Consider the following 26,994-nt stretch of genomic DNA (forward strand, 5'->3'; position numbering starts at 1 on the left):
CCACCATACAATGACATAGTTCCCTCATTAAAAACCTTGCTTGGAAAACCCAATGGGACAAAACCGAAGTGAAGGGAAAAAGAGTGAAACTTTCTTCTGGATCATTGATATGGTGTTGGATGCGCTTATGTTGCCTCGTTAAAACCTTGCTAGGAAAAACCCAGTGGGACAAAAACCTAGTCGAAGGGAAAAAGAGTACAACGTGCATACGTCCTACATGTAGTAGAATTGGGATGCTCCCCCTGATTGATATCTCCCCCTGATTAATATCTCCCCTTCTCTGATTTGAGCAATACAAGCAACATTGTCTTCATACATGATCGTCTATCACACTATTCGACCTGTTTTTCACTTTTCAAATGATTGAAATATTTAGGAGCATCAACAACAAATTTAATAGTTAGAATATGTTACAATAATATCAAATTTGAATTCAAAATACTCAAACTTTTAGTGATAACTCTTAATTAAGAATATTTTGGTACTTTATATCCTTCAAGAGGTTGCTTCATCCGATATATCTCAAATATTTCATGAGCTTTGAGGATTTCCATGTACCATATAGTCTTAATAAATATGCATTTAACATATGCTATAAGTTTCACGTTAAAGTAACAACTGCACTTATAGAAATGTGGATGCATCTATGATGAGATGGGAGACTAAAACCATGTCTCTCCCAGGAAACCTTATGTCATATTAGTGATCTTATTTCACTTCATAAGCACCAATTCATAACCTTCATACTTAGAATTTGTAATTCGGTGTTTGAGCTATAGGTTCAATATCCCACACTTCATATTTAGTGATAAATGGAATTGCCTATTTCCATTTTTGGCCAATCACTTAACTTGTCGACATTCATGAAACGTGATTTAATATAATCATAGCCCTTGATGATTGTAGTAGCTACTAATAAACCAAATGTATCATCAATTTGTGATCCCACAATTCTCATGGGCATGCGCATGCATAATTTATAAGCATCTCATTGCTTTGGGGTACCAATGCCTATTCAGGGGCTTATGTTGTCATTTGTGAGACAAACATCTCTTTTACAATGAATTATTTAGAATATGTGGATCATAATCCTATAGAGCGTTATTTTTTATAGGGCTTGAATTTTTCAAATAATCTCCACTTATGAGGAGTTAAGTCTTTAGAACCTATATTTCTGTCATGCTTCAGGCATGCATTATATATATAGTCACCATGTTAATGGATTGTGATATGAGAATATCAATCCATGTTAGCATATGTACAACTTTTATATGCATTATCTTGATGAGACAAAAGCGGATTGATTCAACACTATTTCACGACATTCTTCAGGAACTGCCATTTCTCCCCCTAATGGCGGGAAAATTGTCTCAAAATTTAGGAAAATAAACTCATCATCATTATCAAGTCAAATTGACTGGATTGGATAATGTGGGAGTTGTGCTCGTAAACGTCTTGACAAGAGACAAATATGTGACCATTTTAGTAGGCACAATTAATAAAACTGGTGAAGTGATCCATAATTAAATGTTATATAAGCTCACAAATATCCCCTTGAATTATTTCAGGAAAGAGGGCTCAAAGTCAATTTTTGACTTTGATGATCTCATGACAACTTTTATTTGTGAGGATTCTTTGTAATGATATTTGTTGGACAAGACAATATTTTGAGTCTTTAAATGATGAGCATTCTTTGTAATGATATTTGTTGGACAAGACAATATTTTGAGTCTTTAAACAATGTCCTTACAAATTTATAAAACTCTTATGTGTCATTGTGGAATATGGATTGCCAAGATAATCATACCACAACATAAAAGTTATCCGGTCAATGAACTTCTGGTTCATGATATTATAATCTTCAACTACTTTAATAGTTGTGTAATATTGGGGCCTCATGAACTTTTGGTTCATGACATCATAAACTTCAACTACTTTAATAGTTGTGTAATATTGGGGCCTCATGAACTTTTGGTTCATGACATCATAAACTTCCTACCCACAAAAGAAAGTAGGAAGTTTCTCCAATAGACGCCTCTGACTGTCAATATTGGGGCTGTAATACAAAACATTATCATCGTAAAAAGAAATTAACTAATAAACCAACATAAATAAAATAAAATGAGTAAAGTGGTATAAATGAGGAATAAATTAAATAAATTAAATAAATTAAAGACTATGAAATTCCAAGATAATCCAATATTAATGTGTATTCAATATGTAGAGAAAACTACAAGTTTAAGAATTGGGTTTCCAACCAATTCAGGTTCATATAGGCACAAATAAGTAATGAACTTCAGGTTCATATATAGTATTAAGATCCACAAAAAACTATGAACTTCAGGTTCATATCAATATATATTTGAAACTTCAAGTTCGAATACGTAGATATAAATAAATTGAATTAATAGTTGTGCTTTGAACTTCATACTCAAATCAATGTATATGCACTCGAAACTTCTGGTTCGGGTTTTTGACATATGTAGGCCTCATGGAATTCTGATTTTGATTAATACAAAATCGAGGAGGTTCATGTCCTTATGTGCTCTTTAAATTCGCGAAACTTCACGCCCTCAATTATTTGGAATCAAAGAACTTCAGGTTATGATTCAATCAAAAGAACTCTAGGTCCTAATCTAGTTATATGATGAGGATTGAGGAACTTCGGGCCCTAATCTTTTGTATAATACAAACTCATCATAATAATTAAGATCATACTTAAAATTAAATAAACAAACAAATAAAAAAAATATGGCATTATATTCATGTGTAATAAGAATAAGAATTTTTTTCCTTAAACGAGCATGATGAAGTCTGATGGTGAGTACAAAGAAACTCTATACCATGTGATGACTCTAGCTCATATAAGAAGAAAGAAAACATACCAAGAGCAATGTCGTGTTGATAACGTGTTATAAAACTAGAGGGAATTGTAGAGAGCAATAAGAGGAAGAGAAATACAGAGAATTTGTTCTATGAACTTGTATCAACTTATCTTATTCATTTTTGATAAGCACCTATTTATAGGCTTACAATAGAGGTATTTAACCCTCAATTTATAGTTACTAATTACAATAATAAGGGCATAGATTACAAACCAATAAGAGGTGGAGGTAATGGATGTTATGGTGGTCATCCACATTCCTTTGATATTAATTTCCAAAATACAGCTTCGATTAACGCATGACCAACATTATATGTTATATTAGGCTTCTTGTGACATCTTGGGCCTCAACAGTTTGTATATTAATCAAGGACATTTTTTGGTATTTTGAATGTTTCACAATTCTATGCATTTTGCTTTATATATATATATATATATATATATATATATGAAAATTCAATAATGCTACGGGCACCAACTTGTTTACCAACTTTTGGATACCAACACATGTGGCACATGACATGACAACCTATGTCATCTGCTACCTCATTTATTTTAATTACATAATTTGTTATATAAATAAAAGAATTTCTTTTTCTTTTTCTTTTTTCTTTTTTCGGTGTGAAATTCTTTTATTTATATAACAAATTATGTAATGAAAATAAATGAGGTGGCAGATGACATAGGTTGCCATGTCATGTGCCACATGTGTTGGTATTCAAAAGTTGGTAAACAAGTTGGTGCCCGTAGCGTTATTGATGAAAATTTTTCATTAAGTAATTTTTTTAAACATTTAAATTAGTTAATGGTATTTATTGGGATTTTGGATTAGTTTTGTTGTTGTTGAAGTTAGGAAGGGGAAGGGGGACAACCTCACACACACTCGCCATGGGAGCTTAAATCCAAAACCACTTCATAGCACACCAAAGTCCTGAACCAATACAACTAACCCCCTATTGGTGGATTTTGAATGATTCACCAATTGATATAAAGAAAAATTAGGTTTTAGACATAATTAACTTTATTAATTAGTTTGTAAGATATTAGATATTTTGATTTTAGTTTTAATACCTAGGAAAAAACTACTATTTTGGATTAGCCCAAAGAGAGGCCCAGATTCGTTGGACCAGGTAAAAAATAACAACTGATAAGACAATTCTACTCTTCTGATAAGACAATTCTACCCTTCTGGTACAATTCTACAATGGCACATGTAGTAATTTTAGAGTTGTTGGATGTCCTTTTGGTAAAATTAGATGGCTTTGGTTTTATGTTAATTAAGCAAAATTAATTATCTTTCTTCCAAATTAGTTAAGTTTTTTATGGGTTAAAACTAAAGAGCCTTTGATTCAATTGGTTATATTTTAAAACAGCGTACGTTAGTGTTTAAATTTCGAAAATTGTGTTAAAGATCTTCCAGCAACTCCCGAACAAATCAGAAGTACGAAAATAAAAATGGTACTTAACATGATAATGATAAGTGCAAACATAGCTTAACATTATAAAACTTTCATTCTTAATGCCCAGTTTACAAATTTAGGAAAAAATTAGGGAAACCCTAGAGTATTGTGTATTCAATCCTCATAAGAAAGAACAACACAACTTTAGCCAAAAAGAAGAAAATTAAACACAGAAATAAGTATAACATGTGAGTTATTGCCAGCCCCCCTGTGAAGCTCTGTACAAGTCAAATTCAAGGCAATAAAAGAAAATATCATACAATGGCAACATCAAACTTTGAGACTAGGAATATGAGTGAACCACAGTTGGACAACAAACTAATCATAACCCCCTCATCTGTGTATCCTTCTCCCTCCAACCCTGTGGTATTTTTCGTCATCATCTTAAGAGTCGCTTGAGGAGCTGACCCGGATAAAGGATCCTCGGCTCTGGCTGCCAACTATCACGTCTTTTAGTCGAGATATGGGACCAAACATCCTTCCTGTTTTCTGTCAAGATGATGATATGACAATGTCAGTGTCATTAAAAAATGGAAGGTTTAGGGTGAAACAAAGTGGGGCAAATGAACCAACGAGCGTTGGTGTGCACAATACGCTACTGCTAAAAAATGCAATTGTATGACCATACGATAGAAATAAAAGAACAAAAACCCACACCAGTTACACTAACATCATGAATTAACACATCTATGACATTTCATGATACGCTAACATCATGAAGTTTTATGGCATACACAATAAACATCACACACTATTGAAATTACAAACTGTTATTAGATTGATTTAAAGTCAGTAAGTATTTGCTATTTAAAATCCTAGATGGGAGGATGTGATTAGCCATTCAGTAAGCAAAGAGTTATTCAGAAACACTCTTTAATACTACCTACCAGCTGACCCAAAAAAAAGGTATGTACAGTAAAATCTATTATGTGATACCTTAACCAACAAGAGAGATCAGGCAAAGGAAAACCAACAAACATGAGATGCATCAATTCCTTGACCAGAAAAAGAAAAGTGAAAATTGAAACATACTCATAATAGAAAAAAATAGCAATCAACAAACCTGATCATTGACGCTCAACTGCCACTTTTGTTGTAGAGCCTGCCACCTCTCATTCTGCCACCGCTGCCCAAGTAACACAAGCCCCATCACAGCTGCTGCTACAAAAATAGACCAATATGCATTTGCTTCTTTTGCATGACAATACAAGGAAGCAGCTCTTCTTTTCCACCACGCTCCACAGGGCAGGCCAGAAACGTCAAATTTATCATCATGCGGTGGCCTTGGGGATTGTGAGATGTCCTCAGAAGAATCTAAACCTTGTTCTGAAGGTTCAATACGTCCAGGAAGAGCAGTGCTCTCACCATATGGGGTTGAACCACCAAGAGCTGTTTCACCATCTAAACTATATTTCGCAGCATCATATATAGTCTGCTCTTTGTCAGCCACAGACCCTTCCAGTGTAGCGCCTTCTTCAAAGTCTCTACCACCAATGGATAGCATATTATCCTTCTCTTTTGAAAACGGCATTCCCGTAAACTCATCCGGAACATTCAACCCTTTCAAAGTCAAAGTTTCTTCCTCCTTTCCACTGGACCTACCACCTTCAATACCTATCTCAGCCTCAGTTACTGCATCCTTGTCCACATGTTCATTATGAATTTTGCTGCTGTCAGTCTCCACAGGCAAATTCTCATGCTGACTGGGTGGAAAAACAAAGTGACCAGACATGAACAGAGCATGAGAAGTCTCCGCTTGCTCTCCAAAGGTATTGATCTTGCCGTCATTGTTCAGTTGAACTCCTTGTGGACCAGGAGAAGCAGCATATGTTGATTCTGTAAGTGAGACAACTTCCCATCCATTCCCACGAGCAGTACTTTCCTCTACCTCCTCATTATCTGCCATCTTAAAGGAAGTTTCCTATTTCACATTTATAAGGCCCAAGTAGACACAAAATAACCAACAAGAAAAAACCCATCAGAATGCCGTAAAAAAGAGATACAAATCAAATCAATTCTTATCTTCAGGTCATGAGAATGTCTTGGTCACATTTACGCAGTAAAATGCATACAAAACATTACTTTAAAGCAAAACTATCTTGTGTATGATCAAGCAACTTTCTTTTGGATAAACAACAATGAATTAAAATGACTTAAACCACACTTAAATAAGAATAAAAAGTTCATACATAAATCGATTTTTGGCCACTAAAATAGTAATTACTATGGATTTCATTTCCACCCATAAAAATCAAAGTAACCTTATATTACACAGAACAAAGTTCTCATCAGTATATAAGAAATGACAAATACATATTTGCAATTAACAAAAGTGATGTTTTCCCAATTCCAAAAAAAAAAAAAAACGAATTAATTCCAACCAAACACATACTTAATCAATAGAAAATTGAATAAGAACCAACCCTCAGTATCAACAAAGAAATCCTCAACAACCTAATCACATGCTGCTATGCAAAAAAAAAAAAAAAAAAAACAGAACAATTTGCATGTGAATAATTGGATACAAATAACAACACCAAAACTCCTCCAAACAATCCAAATCTAAAGCAAAAGCATCAACCAGTCCGATCAATAAAAAACAACAATCAACTACCAAAAAATAAACAAATATATCGGATTAATTTCGAATACGAAGAACTCACAGAAACTCGTGACGGGATTAGATCTAGAGGAATATATGATCGAGAATCGCAACAACGACGTTGTGATGGGGTTGAAGGTTAAAAATGAAAAACTGTATCGGGAAGTGGAAGAATAAATGGAGGGGGATGGGGTTTTTTATACGCGGAGATTTCTCGCGTAATAAGAGAGGGAGATGAAGAAGGAAACCGGCGGTACCGGTAAGGATAAACTGGACACGTCGGTTGACCGGCTGTATCAGGTGGGGTTGAGGTTTGTCGGCTATCGTGTGTGTCTGGGTGAGAGATACGGAAACGAGGGGGCTTGGGATTGCGTGTGTGCCGAGCGAGGAACTTACTGCGTCACGCCAGATTTCTGTTGTTAATGAGTGGCGTTATTGTAATTTTCTGTTTTTTTCTTATCCATTTCGCGTGTGTTGCTATTTACATTACCATATCCAACTTCTAATGAAATTTTTAGTGTCCAATTTAAAGTTGGATATTTTTCAAAAGAAATTGAATCTTTGAATTTTTTTTAAATCAACATGGGGGTTTCGGACTTACGACCTCTTCCGTCATTAAAAAGAAAAATACCACTAAACTAAGATCTAATTGATTGAATTAATATATTAAAAGATAAGTAGTTAAAAATTTACTATATCACTCAAAAATCACTAAACAACTTTTAATTTTCAAAATATTTTAAAATTGACCAATTCAACTAAATATTAATTTAGTAGTGTTTCTCTAATAAATGTTGGAAGACATTGAAAAAGTAAGTTTAAAACACTGCATTCAACCCGTTACAATACTTAAAAAATTGGTGTTTTATAAATATTTGCTCTTGTTGTGTTGTTTGGTTCAAATTGTTTTTTTGGGGACCGTTTATGTTGATGAGTGCAATGGTGATTCTCTTTTATATATAACAATAAATTACATTAATTTAATTTAATTTAATTTAAGGAAATAAGGACTCGACTTTAGACACAAAAAGACGAATTTACTATTCTGATCAATTGACCTAACCCACGTTATGATCATAATATTTGTTACTATAGTTGATTATCCAAATGAGTTAAGAGATGGGTGGGGAAAATGCAAGTGACCCGTGGCTTTCACAATTCCTTTTTATATAATGTTTACTCTTGCCACATTTGTATACTACATTCATGTACCATCTTATGTGGCAACTGAAATGGACAACCACATCAATTAAAATTATTTAATATTTTCTTTTATTTTATGATTTATTCCAGTATTTATTTTTCTAATTGTCTTAATTAAAATACAAGTCATTGATTTAATTAATGTGGTATATAATATGAACATGCCACATCATGTGGTATAAAAATATAAAATAAAAATATAGTAAGTGTAGCATTACTCCTTCCACTGTAATCTAATGGATATGGCAAATTGGCAATGGTGGCATGGTAGTGAAAACAAAGGAAGTGGGTTGCAAATACTAAAATAGACCCCCACCATACTCAATCATTGCGGTGCCAGCGTGCACCTCAAACCTTTTCCTTTGTCGTTTCAAATTTTAAAGAAAGATAAGATAGTGAGAGTCTGCACAAACGGCATGTCGTCAGTTAAGATTGGGCCTCCATCCAGCCCAGTAAAAGCCCATTCAAAAGGTGCGGAGAATGATCACCCACTACTTAAAGACCTCCGTCGAGAAAATAAAACAAACTGCAGACCACTCAGACCAGAGAGTCAAGAGTAGAGAGAGAGAGAGAGAGAGAGAGAGAGAGAGAGCGAGAGGAAATGGGGGATTTATATGCTTTGGATTTTGATGGAGTTTTGTGTGATAGCTGTGGAGAGAGCTCTCTCTCTGCTGTGAAGGTCGTGTATTGTGTTTTCACATTTTCACAAGCTTGAAAATATTTGCTTAATTGATTGATTAATTTGTGTGAACGGTGGTTATGTGTAGGCTGCTAAAGTGAGATGGCCAAGTCTATTCAACGGTGTGGATTCAACTTTGGAGGATTGGGTTGTTGAGCAGATGCACATAGTAGGTCCTCCATATAATAATTACACAAATTTTATGTATGTAATGTATCATCTCGATTCAGAGTCTGGTAACATAACATGCTAATTAGATAGAATTATGTTCGTGCAGTTGTTATTTACTGTCTGTTAACATAACATGCTAGACTGTTTGACAAGAGAACCTTAACCCGTGTTTGAATGAAGAAGGAATGATGAATTGTGGTGTGGCAGGTGAGGCCTGTGGTGGAAACTGGATATGAGAATCTATTGCTTGTGAGGTTGCTGCTGGAGGCGAGAATCCCTTCTATACGAAAGTCATCGGTCGCCGAAGGGATTACAGTGGAGGGGATATTGGAGAAGTGGTCAGAGCTGAAGCCTGTGATTATGGAAGAGTGGGGTGAGGAGAGGGATGCTCTTATTAATCTTTTTGGTAAGGTCAGGGATGAGTGGATGGATGAGGACCTAACAACTTGGATTGGTGCAAATAGGTATCCAATTCAGACTTTTCTGGCAAAGGAGCTATTTATTCATATACAAAAGACAAAAGCATTTTAAGGTTGTTTGATTTAAGATTTAATTTTTTCTTGTTTAACATAAGGGTTTTTATCTTGAAACGTCATGTGGTTCACGAAACTATTAACCCTTTATGCGGGGTTAACATGAACGTCATGGACGTTTTGTGATTAAAAAAAAAAACCCCTTAACATAATTCTAGTCTCTTCTCAAACTTGTTGGGACTGGGAGGGCTCAATGCATATCTAAGTAGAAGATAATTTGCTTGCAGATTATATCCAGGTGTTCCTGATGCTCTAAAATTTGCAAGCTCAACCATATACATTGTCACCACAAAACAGGTGTGAGTATCTTTGTTTTCTCTTTCTGACACAATCCAATTAAAGACTGAAAATGTTGTGGTGGCTGTAAAAGTAAACTTTTGCCCTTTTTTCATTCTCTTACTTTCTTATTTCCTGTTCTTCTTTCACCTATTGCAGAGCCGATTTGCTGATGCTTTACTGCGAAAACTTGCTGGAGTTACAATACCGCCTGAAAGAATATTTGGTCTTGGAAGTGGGTTAGTGGAAATTAACTTGATTTCAATCTGTGTTTGATTGTTTTGGTACTTATACCTGCGGTTGGTTTTCCCTAATGTGGAACTTTACCCTTATGTATTGAATTCCTCTTCCAGTCCCAAGGTAGAAGTATTGAAGCAGCTTCAAAAGAAACCAGAACATCAGGGGCTGAAACTGCAGTAAGATACTTTTCTGCTTCATGTTTGAATTTTTTATTTATAAGATACTAAATGCTCAGAATTTTCGATAATATACGTTCAACATTGACCAGCTTTGTCGAAGATCGACTGGCAACCCTAAAGAATGTGATCAAAGAACCTGAATTGGATGGTTGGAATTTGTATCTAGGTAAAATTCTCCCTTTACCCTTATCAAACACGCTCTTTAACTTGTCTATTATAACGCTGTATGGGCTTCATTGTGGTACTCATTCGCTGCGGTTGCTAATTTGGGATGAATTGGATCAGGGGATTGGGGGTACAATACACAGAAGGAGAGGGAGGAGGCAGCTACAATTCCCAGGATTCGGATCCTTGAGCTTCCTGACTTCAGTAAGAAGTTGAAGTAGCTTCTTTTCATACTGTTCTTCTTCTTATTCCCTATCCAGCTGTGAATGTATTAATTCATTTAAAATGCAAACGACAAACTTCATTATCAGAGACTTAGAATCTTACAGTCAGAAATTTTATGTACTTCCTCTGTTGTGATCTGTTGAACAGAATTTGTCTCCTTTTAAACAAAGAAGCTGAGTATTATTGAATTTGCTTCTGGGTTTTCATTCTAATCAATGGTGAAATACTTACCTTTTACACCTGCAGGTGACTAACTGGGATATCCCGCACAGATGAGAAAATGGTAAATAGATGGCCTACTCTTGAGCAGTTTTTATGCACTGGTTCCATTAAAATAAATAGATAAAAACAGAATCTCGATAAATAATCATGTCTACAATTGTCATTTCGCATATCCGTCGGCTTCATCAGCAGCCTAAAATCAACTTGAATGGTAATACATGAATATTCGGAGTGGAGGTTGCTACGGAGTTACAAAAATGGTCATTATATTGCATGTCAGAAAATTTATAAGTATAGCTACAGTTCCTCTTTCAAATGCCTATTGCTCTCTGCTGGACTCTCATTCTCCACTCACTTTTTCTCATTCTGGAGCTTCTCAACAACTTCCTCCAAAGCTGGATCTCCAGGTCTTCGAAAAACTTGATCGCCAAACTTTATTTCATAGGCCTCGGGTTGATATCAAGGTATCTTTCCTTTCATTTAGATTTCGACTTCTCTGCCTTCTCCTCACCCTCCTCATGGCGGTAGTTGTCACGATCGGTTCAAATCTAAAGCCAAAGCACCCACCAGTGCAAATTGTGGTACATTCTTTACATATTTTTCCCGTAAACTGTTTCTGCTGTTCTGTTTGTATAGTTCCTTCTGAAGCTTCACTTCTGCAATTTTCATCCGTCGCAAAGCACATCTCATAATAAGCGCTGTCTCTTGCAATTGGCTCCATCATTGAAACCTTGATTCTAAAGAAGCGTAATTTCTTTTTCTTTTTTTACATGTCATGACTTTTGATGAATTAGTGCACAAGTTGTTCAAATTAATTTCCAAGTGTTGTTATTAATACGTACATGTCTTTTTGTATAAATAGAAAAGCTAGCGCCGCGAGCAATATCCTCTCCCCTGTTTTTGCTCTGTTTTTACCTTCTTCATTTCTATTGCTATTTCCTTGTGGTTATGAGACTTAGATACTTTATAGGCGAATGTAGAATACAGCAAACTTGAGCAGGCCAATGTATCATCAATTTCTATTTTCTTCCGTTTTAAGACAAGTATTTTCTTTCTTACACAGACGAAAGATAATGACATATGTTAACTCAAATTCCATTGTTTTATTCATAACAGCAATACAGTAAAAGGCAATTCTGCGTCTACATTTCCTACATTGCGAAAGAAAAAAACATACACCATGAGGTACACAAGAACATCATACCAAATAGTTCATGGAAGAAGTTCCCGTTAAGTTCTTACAAATAACAGCACAACAAATATACTAAAATGGTTCCTTTATTTCAGTGAGATCCCTTATCATCACTCAAATACTCGAAAACTAGTACAAACAGGAGTCCTTCATCGCATCCATCTTCAACTGAAGGGAAGCATATCGTCTCAAAGGTGCCTGCGCTAAAGACAAAGGTTAAACAACCCATAAGATTGAAAGAGATAAATCATATAAACTCAATTTTAATTTTTAGTTTTCATTTCTTATGTTCTGTAATATATGCATTTATATTCGGGGTTAAGAACAACTAACTTGCATCATTTAATTTCATAACTAGTATGTAAGAAAGATAGTAGTAATTACCTTTTATTTATTAAGGATCCTTTGCCTGATGATTTCTACCTTCACGTACAGCCAATCGTTCAGAAAGGTCAAGAAATTGAAGTACGTATATCTGCATGACCTATTGAGCAGAAGAGTGCCGCAAACTCCCCAAAATCCAATGGCAAACCCAAGCCCCATGCAGATGTAAAATCCTTGTGTTATGAGCCCATCTTTGTCGTCTTCATTCACCAACACAGATTGTCCCGGACCTTTTTCCTCCTTAGGGCATGTCCTTGGGAGTGGTTCTCCACAAAGCAGAGGATTTCCACCATAAGCATAGTCAAAGGTTTGAAGCTGAGTGCCTATTGGAATTTTTCCAAACAAGTTGTTTTCTGACAAGTCCAAGTAACCAATACAATTTATCCGAGAAATACTTATTGAAATTCTGTCATTTATCTGGTTTCTTGATAAATCAAGAGAATCTAACTTTTGCAAATTCCCAATCCTTGAAGGTATTTGACCTGTTAATCGGTTTCTCGACAAGTTTAAAGAAACCAAACCAACAAGATAAGTGATTTCAATAGGAATCTCCCCACTCAACTTATTGCATGCGAGATCAATACTCTTTACAAGTCCCAGAATACTTTTGTATTTTGACTTTACTCCTTTCCATGTCAAAGATGCTTCATACTCATAAGGCAACTCCAAGGAAAATACTTCCGATTGAATTCTATTGTAATGTAAGATACTTGGACTTGAATGTCCATTTTGAGCCGAAGTAGTCCAATTGTTGAGACATTTGGGTATAATTCCAGTGATGTTGTTCATTGACAAATCCAAAATTTGAAGTTGTGTAAGATGGCATAATTGTGGCGGGATGCTCCTATAGAACTGATTAGATCGAAGGATAATGATAGACAAATTTAGCAGATTTTCCCCTAGCCATTCAGGTATTAATCCTGATAATTTATTTTCCCCGACATCAACAAGTGTCAACTTTGTGCAATTCTTCAATTGTGAAGGCAACTCTCCGACAAATCTGTTATTATTTAGTCTTAGTGTCTCCATACGAAACAAGTATCCCATCGTGGTAGGAATTTTCCCAGATAAAGAGTTGTTGCTCAAATCAAGAAAGACTAATTGTTGAAAATGGATCCAACAATCTGGAAGTTCTCCGGATACATGGTTGCTTGAGAGATCAAGATAGGTTAAATAACTCACCTCGGTTGTACACAAAAATGACGCTGATCCTGAAAATTTATTATTGGAGAGATCTAGAAATGATCCTCCTCCTGTTGGGATTAAAGAGAGTGATCGGATTGAAGGGAGTGATCGGATCGGACCCTCCAATTGGTTCCAACTCACATTTAAATTAACTGCTAACTCTGATCTCAAATTTCCTCTGAGTTGATTGTGGGACAAATCCATATACTCGACTTCATTTCGCAAACCACACCAAGCCAAGTTGGAATGGTATCAGAAATTCCAGCATCAGAAATATCCAGCCGGTAATAACTTCTCTGAGTTTGAAGCCATTTCGGGAAATACGGTCCCATCTTACAAGACCCCAATCTTATCTCAAGCAATTGAAAGGGAGGAACCCAATCAAAACTGAAGTTTAAAACTAGTGAGTTAGAGGATAAATGCAAAATCCTTAATTTGGAGAGTTTCGAGAAATGAGTTTCTGAAATTACTCCTTCAAGAGAATTCATTCTCAAATAGATAACCTCCAGATTGGACATCTGTCCAATACTTTCAGGTATTCTTCCACCCAATTTATTTTCCGAGAGATCAAGATAAACAAGGTTGGTATAAGTACCGGGCAACCATTGGAAGACTGATGAGTTAAGATTGTTTTCGGAGAGATGGACATAAACAAGAGATTTAGAAGAATTCAAGAGAGAAACAGAGGATATAACTGGAGGAGGAAGATTACACATAGATAACATCAAGTTTGTTAGTTTAGGAAGCATATTAACTGCTTCCAGCCAACCAACAACATCACTGAGATTAACGGGATTTAGTTTAGCAAGTTTCTAAGGTTTCCAAGTTGATATGGAATTAAACCTCCAAAATTTGCAATAGAGAGATCGAGGTATATTAAATTGCTCAGAGATCCAAGGAATTTGGCTCCGACTTAAATTATTCCCACTAAAGCTTAAATATTGCAAATGCTGCAACTCAATGAGGTTAGGACTAATCTTACCTTGCGAAGATTGTTCTTCAAGATAAAGCTGAACAACATGGCCAGTTTGTTTGCTGCAGTGGACCCAATCCCATTTGCAGCAATCTTCTCCTTCCCAGGAAAGGAGGCGATCGCTGAAGTCACCCACGAGACCTTGTTTAAGTGCAAGGAGTGCTTGCCTTTCCCTCTCGCTGCATCCAATGCAAGGATTGTTCATGTGTAGTAAAATCAGCACCACAATTGCATAGAGGAGTTTGAAGCAGCACCTTACTCCAACCATGTTAGTTAGAGTCATGATCAATTCAAGACGAAGAAGCACAAGTATTCAGACAAAGATAAAGGCACAACCAAAACTGGTGAAGTATATATGCTTGTCTGACATCTCAAGATACAAGCATTAATTGTGTATTTATAATCGTTACCATAGCCTCACGAAGGGAGACTTTCTAATGCACTAAACATGGGTGAGTCTTTGCCACACTTACTTTCCTCCTAGTGAACTACAGTGTGAACCCCTGAAATTTCCACCGTCTTTCAGAAGTAAATTACCTTTTCAAGAATTTGAGATGAAAATTCCTTTAAGAGATGATGATGTTGCCTCTTTTACGTCAATATGCAGAGAAAAGCTAGGTGCCTTGCATGTCCTCTGAGTCTCATCTTGAAAGGACATGCATGGGGCAATACACAGTTAATCACTCCCAGCAGAAGGAAAATTTCTCCCTTGCAACAACCCAAGCTTCGCGTCCAGATTCTGAATAACCTAAAGGGGTCTATTATTAGGGGCATTGACAAATCAGTCCAGATTCAAGGTCCAAAGAACAAAAAAGCTGCAGGTCTAAAAAAGTGGAAAAATCGGTCCACATACATACGCAATAAGTCTTGTATATCAGCACTAAATATGCATCCTATTTACATCAATGCCACTGGGTAATGATACAAACAAACTCTGCGATATACTCTTCCTTTTTGAGATATATGCATGCATTCTTAGCAATACTGTCATAGATAAATATTATATCATTTAATTTCTATAAAATAAATCCAAAAAAACGAGATATTTAATTATATACTTATTTTTAGCAATAGTGATATAGATAAATCTTATACCATTTATTTTTATAAACAAACCCAAAATTAATAACTGACCCTATTAAATTTTAAATATTAAATTATTTTGATGTGCTATTAAGTATTTGAGTTTCTTTATTTTGGGTCTAATCTTAACGATACTCTCAAAACAAACTTTGTGCACTTCAAGTGCACATCTTGGTTTTAACTCTTGACAAAGCCATGCGACTCTATTACCTATAGATTAGCCCCTACTCCGATGAATAGTGTATCGGGTTCATCACCAACAAACCTAGTAAGCTTTCTAAAGCTCGTATGAGTAAACCACAGCTAACCGTATAAATATGTCATTTACATATAATGTACAAACACATGCACTTTCACTAGCGTACCACGACCCTTGTATAATCAAGGTACTCATAATCAATCAACTCACCCCAATCACTATCCTTTTATTTTCAAGATTGTCAAGTCACCATCTGTGACCTCAAAATCTGTTTCAAATCCGTTAGAAACACAACTCATACTATTAAACAACAGAAGTGAGAATACGCTAGACTCTCCCAACTCACAAACACCTACACCATCTAAAATGCCACGTTGCATGTTCACGAATTCACGCCGAAGTCATGAAGTAACTATGTGTTACCCTTATGAACATTGTAATGGCGACACTTAGATTTCTAAATGGTTTGGTGCCTCGCACCCCAGGGCTACAATTCCCTAATTACTTGCCACGGTCAAACCATCCTGCTGGTTCTCTTCCAATTGAAGGAATCAGTGTATTCTCACATCATTCCTTCCAATCACAACATCAACACACGCTGTAAACAACAAAATGCACTATCCACATTAAACATTGTTTTCTATCTCAAATACAATCACCACAACAGTAAATATTTATATACATATATACGTTTATGTGGCCATTCATTTATGTACACCACAATACAATCACAACATATCATGGTCATTCCCCTAAATACCATCCATTTAAAAAATAATAATTATAATATAATAAAAAAAAAAAAAACCTGCAACTCATTTAAAATCAAACGACATTTGATTGATTTTAGACTCATACAAAATAGTTTCTCAAAAACCATCACAACATATTAATCATATCCATTAACATTACAAAACCACATCATAATAAATATAATAATTCTTGATTTTACTCATGATCTAGATGGTTTTACTCACAATCCATATGGTATTACTCACATAAGCCGCGTCTTCAACAACTCAACGAATCCTCAATGACAACTCAAGCTCCAACAGTATCTAAGCAAAGTACGTAACTCAACTTAACACAAAACTCCAAAATCCAATAATAATTGAGCTCCTCGCTCATCTCAACTAATAATTGAGCTCCTCGCTCATCTCAACTAATCGTGCACTTGCATGCAAATCGAGGCACACGTCAAAACTCCAAAATCCAATAATAATTGAGCTCCTCGCTCATCTCAACTAATAATTGAGCTCCTCGCTCATCTCAACTAATCGTGCACTTGCATGCAAATCGAGGCACACGTCAAAACTCCAAAATCCAATAATTGAGCTCCTCGCTCATCTCAACTAATCGTGCACTTGCATGCAAATCGAGGCACACGTCACTTGAGACTCACTTCTCTTGCGACTTGCGAAAGTCACCAACAACTCCAAAACTGTCATGGCCAACCACGTCGTCAACCTTATCTTCAATCTTGCGCAAATCCAAGATTCCATGCCCAAATGACGAAAATGCCTTTTGGACAAACCGGGGATCCAAAGTGATCAATTATCATCCAGAACACTCCAAAACTATGACGCACACACTGTTGATGGAAAAACAAGACCAATGACACCCATTGTCTCCCACCTCGGGCATACGACCTCAAATTTCAAATCTTATCATACCAATGGACTTTGAATAGTTCTGACATCACCCTACATCAATTTGGGCTCGATCCAACGGTCAAATCATTCTTGATTGTACGATTACGCATAATTGAACGGCGATCACTCGCCTTAACCTCAAAACACACTAACTTAAGATCGGGATGTCCGATTGCCAATCCGTCTGTACTTAAAGACTCCTCACAACACCAACTACAACATATATAAAATCGGACACGATTTGACGGTCGAATCATCTTCGATCTAACGTTCCAGATTTGCATATTTGTTCTCCTTATGCCAGGGGTGATTCTCTAGACACCCAATCATTGTGCAAAGACTTTTATGCAACTGGGCTACAATGGAAAGAAATATGGCAGCAGATGGCTTACCTTGGTCTGGGTTTGCACCTAGGCCTGCATGTGCTGGCCACCCCCAGCCGTTTCTAGTTGATGCGCTAGCCTGGCGTTAAGAAAAGAGTCGTTCTCTAGCAAGTATCTCTACGTGAGGACCTATATGTAAGAACACCGTTGGATCTAATCTAACTGCTACGCAATAACCAATTGTAAGTGAATTGTGTGAAACTGTTGCACTGGGACGAGGCCTCCTCCCTCCAAAACGGCTGTATTGTGTTCTTGAAGAACACGATATCTCCCTCCAACAAAGTTGTTCTCTTTCTTCAATAACATAAAATTTTCTTTTGATCAGAGACCGATTCTTCTCATCCGAGACTTCCCCTTCTCAAAGCATCCACCGAAAAAAAGCATCCACTAGGCATCAGTTGTTTGTCCCCAAAATCTTACAACCCAGCTACCACCCAAAATATCTCAACAGCATTTGCTCACGTTCTCCTTAATGAACCATCATCAGAGTGAGAGAAGTGACCCTGCAAGTGTTGTTGTCGATGTGAGAGCAGCGAAGCCATGTCAACCTGAAGGAGATTCTTACCCGAAGACCCGTGCTGGCGAATATCCGGGTCACACTCCCGGCGGGCGTGGCCACACCCAAACCGTTGAGCAAGGATTTGGGTCAATACAGGGCAGTGAACATGATGGCCCTTTGCAAGGACTTCAACGCCCAGACCCAAATGTTTAAACTTGACGTACCCGTGGTGGTGACCCTGAACAACACCTACGAGTTCATGGTAAAGTCACCGTCTGTCAACTGGTACCTGAGGAAGGCCACCAGCCTCGACTCAGGCAGCAGCCGACTCAAACACGTGGTCGCTTCTGAACTGTCTTTGAGGCACGTGTATGAGATCGCCAAGGTGAACCAATCTGACCCGTATTTCCAGTACATGCCCGCCTTGGAGTCCATTTGTAAGCCATTATTGAGTAGGATTATTGAGTAGGTTTTGTCATTTACGAATTTAGCAGTAGCTTTTCCAATTGAATGAGAAAAGATGATGCCTTGCACTTCATCAAACTACCCTTGTTCTGTTTATGACTTCTCTTACTATTTGGTATTTTCCTTGCATGACACAGCTGAAGTTGTTGGTTGAGAAGTTGCATATAAAATTTCCCTTGCAAATGTAAATGCGGTTTGATCTTATGCAGAATTGAGTTTTTTCTCTCTGTTTTTTTTTAATGCCATTCTGAATATAGTTGTGTTAGATTGAATACGTTTATTAATTCACCAAGTTGGAAAAGTAGTTTCCCAGAATGAGTTTAGGAGCAGCTCTCCGACTGATACTTTGAGTTGGTGATGTGGGATTAAGCTTTTGAGCTCTTTACTCTCCATATGCTGGTTTTTGAGTTCATAAACTTCACAGCCTGGTTTTAGGTTTAATATTAGAATTTTAGCAGTCTGGTTTTATTTTTATTGTCTTCATTTAATTTGTGCAGGCCCTTGTTTAAAGCTTTGGTTGCCTTGTGTTCAGAATCGCAATGATGCACAATCACTTGTGTGCCACGAAAATATGTATCGTAAACGCTTCAAACGGATTCACTAAAGCTTCATCATCGTTTGATTTACTATTCACTACAGCTCTATAAATACTATGTACTATTTTTTTTATACTAATTAGTCTTCATTCATTAGTATTTTGATGAATTTTTTCAGATAAACTGAAAAGAATATAAAGAAAGTGACACAAGAAGTTTGTAGAATTTGTGTTATTTAATGAATTATTCTGATATTTGAAAGTTAAAGTATACACAAATAGTAATAACTGGGATATCTCCCACAGGTGAGAAAATGGTAAATAGATGACCTACGTACTCTTGAGCAGTTTTTATGCTCTGCTTCCGTTAAAATGTGTAAATAAAAACAGAACTGCTATAAGTAATCATGTCTACAATTGTCATTTCGAATATCGTCAGCTTCATCAGCAGCCTAAAATCCACTTGAATATGCGGAGTGGAGGTTGCAATGGAGTTACAGAAGGGGTCGTTATATTGCATGTCAGAAAACGTACAAGTGTTAACTACAATTCCTCTTTCAAATGCCTATTGCTCTCTGCTGGACTGTCATTCCCCACTCTCCTTTTCTCATTCTGGAGCTTCTCAACAACTTCTTCCAAAGGAGAATCTCCGGGTCTTTGAAAATCTTGTTCGCCAATCTTTATTTGTAGGCCTCGGGTTGGTTCAACACAAACTCCTTCATCTGGAGAATAGAGGGAATTAGTTCCAGTGGAGTTAACGGCTTTCTCAATCATCAGCGCTAACTGATCCAGACAGTTGTCATCCATCCACACCTTAATTCAACAGAAAGCAGCAAGGAATAAAACATTATAAAAGCAAAAGAAAGCAGGAAGCTCATTCATGATCTGCAATAATAAGCTCATCAATTCAGAAAAGCATGCTGAGCAAGACATGAGCTTAATTGGCATGCAACACCTCTCTTATGGAACAGGTAAGCCATGCTCAAGACTTCTGACTTTTCTATTTGTTGTGAAAAAACATTCTTAAGAAATGAAAGACATCTACAATCATGGAGCAATTTCTCCAGCAAGACAAAAAGGAATCTCATTCTCTTTGACCTGGAAGCTAAAAGACACAAAGTGGGGTGAAAGAAACATACCTCTGTCGTGTCTTGGCCTCGTTCCATGTTAAACATGATTGTGTTTAGATCATCCCCCATGAATCTCACCCCAAGAGCCCCAGTTCTCAGAACTTTAGTCCATTTCATGGCAATCTCAGCTACCGTATCCTGTGAGGGGAAAAGAAACCCTTGCTAAACTTTCCTTGCACGGGTACCAATCATTTAACTTATGAAATGGTCCAATTTGTTTTTTCAATTCTAAAAACAAAAACAAAATTACCTGCAATGATAACATTTTTGCGTTGTTTTCTTGCACCAACTTATCAGCCCATTCTATCACATGTGAATCCATTTTGGCTGCCTCACCTTGAAAATCATAGAACCCCTTTTGAAGTATTTTCATTCTTGAATGCTCAAGAGAATTTGGTTTGTCAGAGTTGGGTTCATCAAACTGCACACTGATGGCTGGTACATCATTACACCCCATGTTGTTGTCACCACACAATTCATTGAATTCAGCATGATCTTGGAATATATTATCAGCCTCTACATATGCCATATCCTCACAGTGCATGTTCTCACAAAGCAACTTATCTAGCTGTGTTCTATTGTTTTCCACTTCAGATTCAGAGTCCTTAAATTCCTTGTTTCCCAAGTCATTTTCTGAATCATGACTATCTTCTAAAACAACTTGAGTACTCACGTTGAGGTCCACTGGCATTGATTCTTGTCCGACGTCAACCGATGGAGCTTGTTTATTACTTACTTTACCCTTCAATGCAATGCACAATGGAATCTTGTAGGAACTTGAAAGACTTTCAAAAATAAAAGCTCTCACGTCAGCATCATCGGCTATCTCTGCCGGCCATGCAGTTTTCATTGCTTCATATATAACTTTCATAGTTATCTCATACTCATTTGGGTCCACATTCACAATGTTGTACACTTTCTTCCGAAGCTCCTCCACTGTAATTTTATCTGAAATGAGTACTCCTTTAGTGTTGAGTTAACCCACCTCCCATCATAGTTAATCAAAATTGTCAAACTAGACATTTCACTGAAAAATAAACCAAAAGAAAAAGTCAATAAAAAAAATAGCAGACACATTCACTAAACAAGATTCTTACCCTAGAATGTCGACATGAAAAAATAAAATTGAAAAAGCTATTTAGCTATGGAACAAAAATGAAATTAGAAAAGCTAGTTAGCTATGAAACAAAAATGAAATTTAAAATAGCAGAGATGATATGTCTACGATGAGATCAAATATAAACTTTATATTACGTACTAAGTTGAATGTAAAAGTATTAACCAAGCACAACATCATACTCTATAGCAAAGCCCATGTCTGCTTGCTCCTTTTCAATAATATGCAATCTGCACAGGCATATACAAAATCTAATTTTCTTTTGTTAACTACCAGTCAAAACCAAAGAAAGATTCATGACAAGGCACTCCCATGAACCTTGCCCTAACAAATGACATGCTAAAAGGCTAAAGAAGCAAAACAAAAACGAGAATACATATTATAGCATACGGAGTTTTTAAAACTTGTTCTAAGTTGGAAAAAAGAAAAGAAAAGCTGCATAAAGAAGAAGAAGAAGATGAAATAGTACTTACCCTTCAGTTAACAACGTTGTAGGTCTTGTTGCCCATTTTATCCACAATCCCAACGGAATAAGTACAACTACAACAAGAAGAAATATTACTACGACCGACAAGTTGCAGTAGTTGTTGAACAAATTGCCAATCCCAACAGACGAGCTTTCGTCTGTTTGAATACGATTGTCAGAAATGACGATTCTTCTAGGCCTCCCTCTTCCTAGCCCGAAATTGTTCATCATGTCGTTAAAACCAACTTCTTTGGCTTTTGATGCTGAGATATAATTATCTTTAATGATCACGGTATCGCTTCCCTGCCTTCTCCTCACCCTCCTCATGGTCGTCTCCGTCAGTCTCAAAGACGAAATACTTGTACACAATTTAAAATAGCAGAAGAATGAGAATATGATTAAATAAAAAAAGGGACGAGAGGAACTGACAAGGATAAAAGTTCAGAAAGAGAAGCAAGAAAAAAAAGAAGATGGATTAAATAAAGATGGTGTTTGCACATGGACATTAAGTGCACCCAGATTCCGCACTAAATGCACCTAGATTCCATTCGCAATAAATGTGCAAGAATAATATGTTTTTAATTTTAAATAATTAGGTGGTACACACACAGACGCATTCATGGGTGAGTCTTTGCAAAACTTAATTTCCTCGTAGTGAACTACAGTGTGAACCCTTGACCACCGTTTTCTAGAAGTAAATTTCCTTTCAAGTGTGAAACCTTGAATTTGATATCAAAATTCCTTTTAAGAGATGCTAATGTTGCTTCTTTTACGTCAATATGCAGAGAATAGCTAGGTGGCTCCCCCAATTGAAAATTTGTTTCTGTTCCTATATGCGCATGAACATGCAAACACATACACGTCATCATATATTGATAGGTCACTTTCGGATGCAATTTCTCAGAAAGTGATTTCCTCGTGCCTCTTGATATGTTGTACGGACACGGTAGTGAGCTGAAGTGTCGGCTTTTCCGACATTCGGACACTCAGACAGGGCGCGGATACGCCTCCAACACGCTTTGGACACGGGTCAACGCCTTGGACACAGTTAAGAGACTCCTGACACGGCAAACTCATGGTCAAGACACGGCAGGGAATTTTTGAAAGGTTGTAGAGAAAGCGTTGCCCGGAAGCTCCAACAATCACCTCGATTATGGGGTCCTCCTACATAGTGCACCGCTCAATTAGCATATGAAAAGTTGCAGAGGCAGTGTAATAAATGGAGGTTGCGGCGTTGCTTTTCGAATGAAGAAGATATCCTGATAGTGACACCCTATTTTTACTTTGCCCAAACGGGGTCGTTTTTGAATACTGAATAAAAGAAACGGAAAAGAGTGAAAGTCATTGGTGATAAAGCAAACTGCCTCAGTAGGCCCACTACCCAACCATAAACTACACCCCCATCCAAATTAAATCCAAAATATTACCCAATATAATAGACGGTTATCCAACAAAACAAAAATTCTTTTGTCCTATACCCACCCAGCCAACAAAACGTATATATATTTAATTAATATGTTAATTTTATAATATTTCATATCAACTTAATAAAAAAAACTATATTTGGAAAGGGTTAGAAAGGTTGGATTACATCATATATATATATATATATATATATATATGGTATTATGAAATTAATATGGTATTATGAAATTAAGTATAAACATAAATATTTTATTTTTTAATATGTATAATTATTATAAATTTATTATTATTTTAATTGCCGTGTCCTAGCCGTGTTCGTGTCCTAATTTTTTGAAATTTCCCATGTCACCATGTCCCCGTGTGGCATTCCCATATCCACATACCCCTGTTCATGCAACAGAACGCATTAACAGAACTTGATTTATCGGGAAACAATTTTGTCACGCTTCCGGGATGCATTAGTAACTTTGTCAACTTGTTGATTCTTAGATTGCATGTTTGCAAGAGGCTTCGGGAAATTCCACAAGTGCTTCCACCAAGATTCCATTATCGGATTTGAATCCCAAGGGAAAGGAAGAAAGACGCCAATGCAGCAGGGTAATACTAATACGTATAGATTTCAAGTTATATTTAACTTCCCAGACCCAGATGGAGGGCCGATAGGCTTTAAAAGCTGCGGGGTTCACCTATTAGGCCACCAGGTACAGGTTGACGATGATGAATGAATCAACGACTAGTGTTGGGGTGGGGAGGCCTCGTGGGTCAGAAGAAGAGCAATGGCTTTGATCATCATCTTCAGAACCAACGGATCAGCCAAAGCAGAGACATATTGCTATTGACGAGGACCAAAAGTATGTCAATTGATCCATTAAATGTTGAATGATATCTTTGCATTAATATTTTCTGGTCATATTGTCTATGCTCTCTTCATTTTTTTTTTTAATTTTTTTTTTTGGTTCAATTCAAATTTAGCAATTAATATTTTGCTGTGCATCTCTGTTATATGTTGTAGCGAACTTCATTCTCTGAAATTCTTTTTCTCAGGGCTCTACATTCGATATTAAATTTTCAGGCAATGAAGTTCCAAACTGGTTCAAGAGGTGTGGTGAATAGATGGCCTGCCTACTCTTGAGCAGTTTTTATTCACTGGTTCCATTAAAATAAATAAATAAACACAGAATTGTGATAAGTAATTACGTCGGCTTTATCAACAGCCTAAAATCCACTTGAATAATAATGCATGAATATTCGGAGTGGATGTTGCTATGGAGTTAGAGATAGGATCATTATATCGCATGTCAGAAAACTTACTGGAATAACTACAATTCCTCTTTCAAATGCATATTGCTCTCCGCTGGACTCTCATTCTCCACTCTCTTTTTCTCGTTCTGGAGCTTCTCCACAACTTCCTCCAACGGAGGATCTCCAGGTCTTCGAAACACTTGTTCGCCGATCTTTATTTCATAGGCCTCTGGTTGGTTCCACACAAACTCCTTCAACTGGAGAATTGAGGTAAAGAAAGGGATAAAACAGTATAAGAACAAAAGAAAGCAAAAACTCGTGTTCTACAATAATCAGGTCATCATCCATCAAAAAAATTCATGATCTGCAATAATAAGCTCATCAATTCAAAAAAGTATGCTAAGCAAGACATGAGTATGATTGGCATGCAACACTTCTCTTATGGACAGGTAAGCCATGCCCAAGACTTCAGATTTTTCTATTTGTGTCTTAAGAAATAAAAGACATCTACAATCAAGGATCAATTTCTCCAGCAGGACACAAGGGAACCTCATTCTCTTTGATCTGAAGGACAAAAGACCCAGTGTGAGGGGGGAAGAAGCATACCTCTGTCATGTCTTGGCCTTGTTCCATGTTGAACATGATTGTGCTTAGATCAACACCCATGAATCTTACCCCAAGAGCTCCAGTTCTCAGAACTTTGGTCCATTTCATAGCAATCTCAGCCACCGTATCCTGCGAGGGGAAGAGAAGCCCTCAATAAATTTAACATTCATTTGAAGCCAAATTGAAAGCCTCAATCAATTACATAGAAAACCACCAAAAGTCATTTCTATTACCCATAAAGCCAATACATCAACTCAAGCTCATAATTAACATCTAAAACAGAGACTACAACAAGAACTACAAAAAAAAAAAATATAAGTTTATAACAAGTGCTCAATTCATGGTTCCCAATAGGCAGCCCGCAATTTGCAAAACTAGTACTTATCAGTAGATTTCCACACATTAATCCACAATTTCCAATTTTAACCAAATTCTTTCACATAAATGTTAAAGTCCAATTCCAGATCAAAACAACTTCCAATCGACTTCTCAATACTCTTTCAATTCAATAGTGAACGTTTGATCCAAATTCATGCTCAAAAAACTCGTTTCACTGATTACACTAAAACTATCAAATTGAGGTTCCAAACTACGAGTTACTATATCAGAGCCAACATAGAAACTAACCCAATTCAATTCAAGCTGAAACCTAATAAGAATTCAAAGGGGAAGAGCAAATTCGGATTACCCGAGTCCGTTTGACGCCCAGCCGGAGCTTCACAAACCCGAAAGCGGGGCCGGTATGCCGCTTCATCATCTCAGCCTGGATCTCGGACATGTCCATTTTGGATAAATCAGGGAGCGGATCGAAATCGGAAGAGGGTGTGGATTTCTTGCCCCATTCTTTCCAAGTATCGTCCTCTTCGTCGTCTACGACGTCGTCCAGGTCGTCAGTGATGTGGACTCTCCGCTTTCCTGCCTCGGCGAACCGGACATACTCGCCATTTTGGGAAAAGAAAAGGGGTAGAATGAAGAAGAAGAGAATGGCGAAGAGAAAGGGAAATGGTGGTTTTGGGTTTGGCATGCTTTGTGTGAAGTGAAGATTTGGGAAGGGGTTTGGAAAGTGCTAGGAAAATGGTAGTTTGGGTATAGGTTTTGGACATTTAAGTGGCATGAACACTTCTTTTCTTTCTTTTGTGGGGAACATGTAGAGCATGAACAATCTTTTTTCTTTTTCTTTTTTTTTCTTGAATGCAAGTTAAACAAAGTTAAAGAAACTGTTTATAAATAAAAAAAATTAAAGAAACTGTTAATTAGATTATGTATTTTTATCCTTATAAAGGAATTGTCTCTTTTCTCTTTTTGTTTTCTTTCGTTCTTTTTGTTCGGGTAAAAAATGAGAAAATAAAAATAGACAAGACATAGGATTCTTCTCAATATCAAGCCTTTCTAGCCAAGGCACTTCGCTAATTCTGATGATTTGTTGGGACACATGTTAGCCAACAAATTTGTTAGGATTAGTAACGTAAGGTTCACGAATCGCTTATAAGGACTTTTTTTAAAGTAATCTAGAATTGTGAAATATAACATCTCAAGAGTCCGTGTAATTCTGAGCATTTAGATTTTACTATATGTACTTACAATGTCATTTATGGTACTTTTGTTGTTATATGCCAAAG

The 26,994-nt window shown here is 36.7% G+C and overlaps 6 protein-coding genes across 8 annotated transcripts; 2 read left to right on the forward strand and 4 right to left on the reverse strand.

Moving 5' to 3' along the window:
* Nucleotides 1–4,361: 4,361 nt before the first annotated feature.
* Nucleotides 4,362–7,264, reverse strand: LOC117618546 (ATG8-interacting protein 2-like). Its single transcript, XM_034348154.1, has 3 exons — nucleotides 7,008–7,264; nucleotides 5,408–6,265; nucleotides 4,362–4,833 (listed from the first exon to the last, which is right to left on the reverse strand). Exons 2-3 carry the CDS (start codon nucleotides 6,248–6,250, stop codon nucleotides 4,729–4,731), a joined length of 948 nt encoding a protein of 315 aa, XP_034204045.1. The 5' UTR covers nucleotides 6,251–6,265; nucleotides 7,008–7,264; the 3' UTR covers nucleotides 4,362–4,728.
* A 1,388-nt stretch (nucleotides 7,265–8,652) lies between these two features.
* Nucleotides 8,653–11,736, forward strand: LOC117618547. 2 transcript variants are annotated; one of them, XM_034348156.1, is made up of 9 exons: nucleotides 8,682–8,828; nucleotides 8,917–8,997; nucleotides 9,207–9,463; nucleotides 9,760–9,829; nucleotides 9,968–10,047; nucleotides 10,162–10,224; nucleotides 10,317–10,393; nucleotides 10,513–10,596; nucleotides 10,864–11,736. In XM_034348156.1, exons 1-9 carry the CDS (start codon nucleotides 8,751–8,753, stop codon nucleotides 10,869–10,871), a joined length of 798 nt encoding a protein of 265 aa, XP_034204047.1. In that variant the 5' UTR covers nucleotides 8,682–8,750; the 3' UTR covers nucleotides 10,872–11,736. The 2 variants fall into 2 exon arrangements, with proteins under 2 accessions (XP_034204046.1, XP_034204047.1); XM_034348155.1 differs by lacking the exon at nucleotides 10,864–11,736 and having other exon boundaries at nucleotides 8,653–8,828; nucleotides 10,513–10,829.
* Nucleotides 11,737–11,920: 184 nt separating this feature from the next.
* LOC117617221 (receptor-like protein EIX2) lies at nucleotides 11,921–15,309 on the reverse strand. 2 transcript variants are annotated; one of them, XM_034346512.1, is made up of 2 exons: nucleotides 12,416–15,309; nucleotides 11,921–12,229 (listed from the first exon to the last, which is right to left on the reverse strand). In XM_034346512.1, exon 1 carries the CDS (start codon nucleotides 13,802–13,804, stop codon nucleotides 12,419–12,421), a length of 1,386 nt encoding a protein of 461 aa, XP_034202403.1. In that variant the 5' UTR covers nucleotides 13,805–15,309; the 3' UTR covers nucleotides 11,921–12,229; nucleotides 12,416–12,418. The 2 variants fall into 2 exon arrangements, with proteins under 2 accessions (XP_034202403.1, XP_034202404.1); XM_034346513.1 differs by having other exon boundaries at nucleotides 11,921–12,234.
* A 2,212-nt stretch (nucleotides 15,310–17,521) lies between these two features.
* Nucleotides 17,522–19,657, forward strand: LOC117617170 (54S ribosomal protein L19, mitochondrial-like). The gene is made up of 2 exons (XM_034346451.1): nucleotides 17,522–18,826; nucleotides 19,352–19,657. Exons 1-2 carry the CDS (start codon nucleotides 18,556–18,558, stop codon nucleotides 19,456–19,458), a joined length of 378 nt encoding a protein of 125 aa, XP_034202342.1. The 5' UTR covers nucleotides 17,522–18,555; the 3' UTR covers nucleotides 19,459–19,657.
* Nucleotides 19,658–19,659: 2 nt separating this feature from the next.
* On the reverse strand, nucleotides 19,660–22,584 carry LOC117617169. The gene is made up of 4 exons (XM_034346450.1): nucleotides 22,110–22,584; nucleotides 20,770–21,546; nucleotides 20,529–20,657; nucleotides 19,660–20,202 (listed from the first exon to the last, which is right to left on the reverse strand). The coding sequence occupies exons 2-4, from the start codon at nucleotides 21,388–21,390 to the stop codon at nucleotides 19,933–19,935; spliced, it is 1,020 nt and encodes a 339-aa protein (XP_034202341.1). The 5' UTR covers nucleotides 21,391–21,546; nucleotides 22,110–22,584; the 3' UTR covers nucleotides 19,660–19,932.
* A 2,044-nt stretch (nucleotides 22,585–24,628) lies between these two features.
* LOC117618763 lies at nucleotides 24,629–26,483 on the reverse strand. Its single transcript, XM_034348488.1, has 3 exons — nucleotides 26,064–26,483; nucleotides 25,376–25,504; nucleotides 24,629–25,026 (listed from the first exon to the last, which is right to left on the reverse strand). The coding sequence occupies exons 1-3, from the start codon at nucleotides 26,397–26,399 to the stop codon at nucleotides 24,847–24,849; spliced, it is 645 nt and encodes a 214-aa protein (XP_034204379.1). The 5' UTR covers nucleotides 26,400–26,483; the 3' UTR covers nucleotides 24,629–24,846.
* Nucleotides 26,484–26,994: the final 511 nt, after the last annotated feature.

The sequence above is a fragment of the Prunus dulcis genome, chromosome 2 (assembly GCF_902201215.1).
Source record: "Prunus dulcis chromosome 2, ALMONDv2, whole genome shotgun sequence".
Lineage (NCBI taxonomy): Eukaryota > Viridiplantae > Streptophyta > Magnoliopsida > Rosales > Rosaceae > Prunus > Prunus dulcis.

What these genes read in the sequence shown, in the direction of transcription:
- LOC117618546 (XM_034348154.1), bottom strand. Translation starts at nt 6,250, where the DNA reads ATGGCAGATAATGAGGAGGTAGAGGAAAGTACTGCTCGTGGGAATGGA. An exon ending in AGTTGAGCGTCAATGATCAG is followed by an intron (nt 4,834 to 5,407) that starts GTTTGTTGATTG and finishes TCATCTTGACAG; the next exon opens with AAAACAGGAAGGATGTTTGG.
- LOC117618547 (XM_034348155.1), top strand. Translation starts at nt 8,751, where the DNA reads ATGGGGGATTTATATGCTTTGGATTTTGATGGAGTTTTGTGTGATAGC. An exon ending in TTGTTGAGCAGATGCACATA is followed by an intron (nt 8,998 to 9,206) that starts GTAGGTCCTCCA and finishes GTGGTGTGGCAG; the next exon opens with GTGAGGCCTGTGGTGGAAAC. An exon ending in TGGTTGGAATTTGTATCTAG is followed by an intron (nt 10,394 to 10,512) that starts GTAAAATTCTCC and finishes GAATTGGATCAG; the next exon opens with GGGATTGGGGGTACAATACA.
- LOC117617221 (XM_034346512.1), bottom strand. Translation starts at nt 13,804, where the DNA reads ATGGATTTGTCCCACAATCAACTCAGAGGAAATTTGAGATCAGAGTTA.
- LOC117617170 (XM_034346451.1), top strand. Translation starts at nt 18,556, where the DNA reads ATGATGGCCCTTTGCAAGGACTTCAACGCCCAGACCCAAATGTTTAAA. An exon ending in GCCCGCCTTGGAGTCCATTT is followed by an intron (nt 18,827 to 19,351) that starts GTAAGCCATTAT and finishes TAATTTGTGCAG; the next exon opens with GCCCTTGTTTAAAGCTTTGG.
- LOC117617169 (XM_034346450.1), bottom strand. Translation starts at nt 21,390, where the DNA reads ATGAAAGTTATATATGAAGCAATGAAAACTGCATGGCCGGCAGAGATA. An exon ending in CAAAAATGTTATCATTGCAG is followed by an intron (nt 20,658 to 20,769) that starts GTAATTTTGTTT and finishes TTCCCCTCACAG; the next exon opens with GATACGGTAGCTGAGATTGC. An exon ending in GAGGCCAAGACACGACAGAG is followed by an intron (nt 20,203 to 20,528) that starts GTATGTTTCTTT and finishes TGTTGAATTAAG; the next exon opens with GTGTGGATGGATGACAACTG.
- LOC117618763 (XM_034348488.1), bottom strand. Translation starts at nt 26,399, where the DNA reads ATGCCAAACCCAAAACCACCATTTCCCTTTCTCTTCGCCATTCTCTTC. An exon ending in TGGGCGTCAAACGGACTCGG is followed by an intron (nt 25,505 to 26,063) that starts GTAATCCGAATT and finishes TTCCCCTCGCAG; the next exon opens with GATACGGTGGCTGAGATTGC. An exon ending in AAGGCCAAGACATGACAGAG is followed by an intron (nt 25,027 to 25,375) that starts GTATGCTTCTTC and finishes TCAATTCTCCAG; the next exon opens with TTGAAGGAGTTTGTGTGGAA.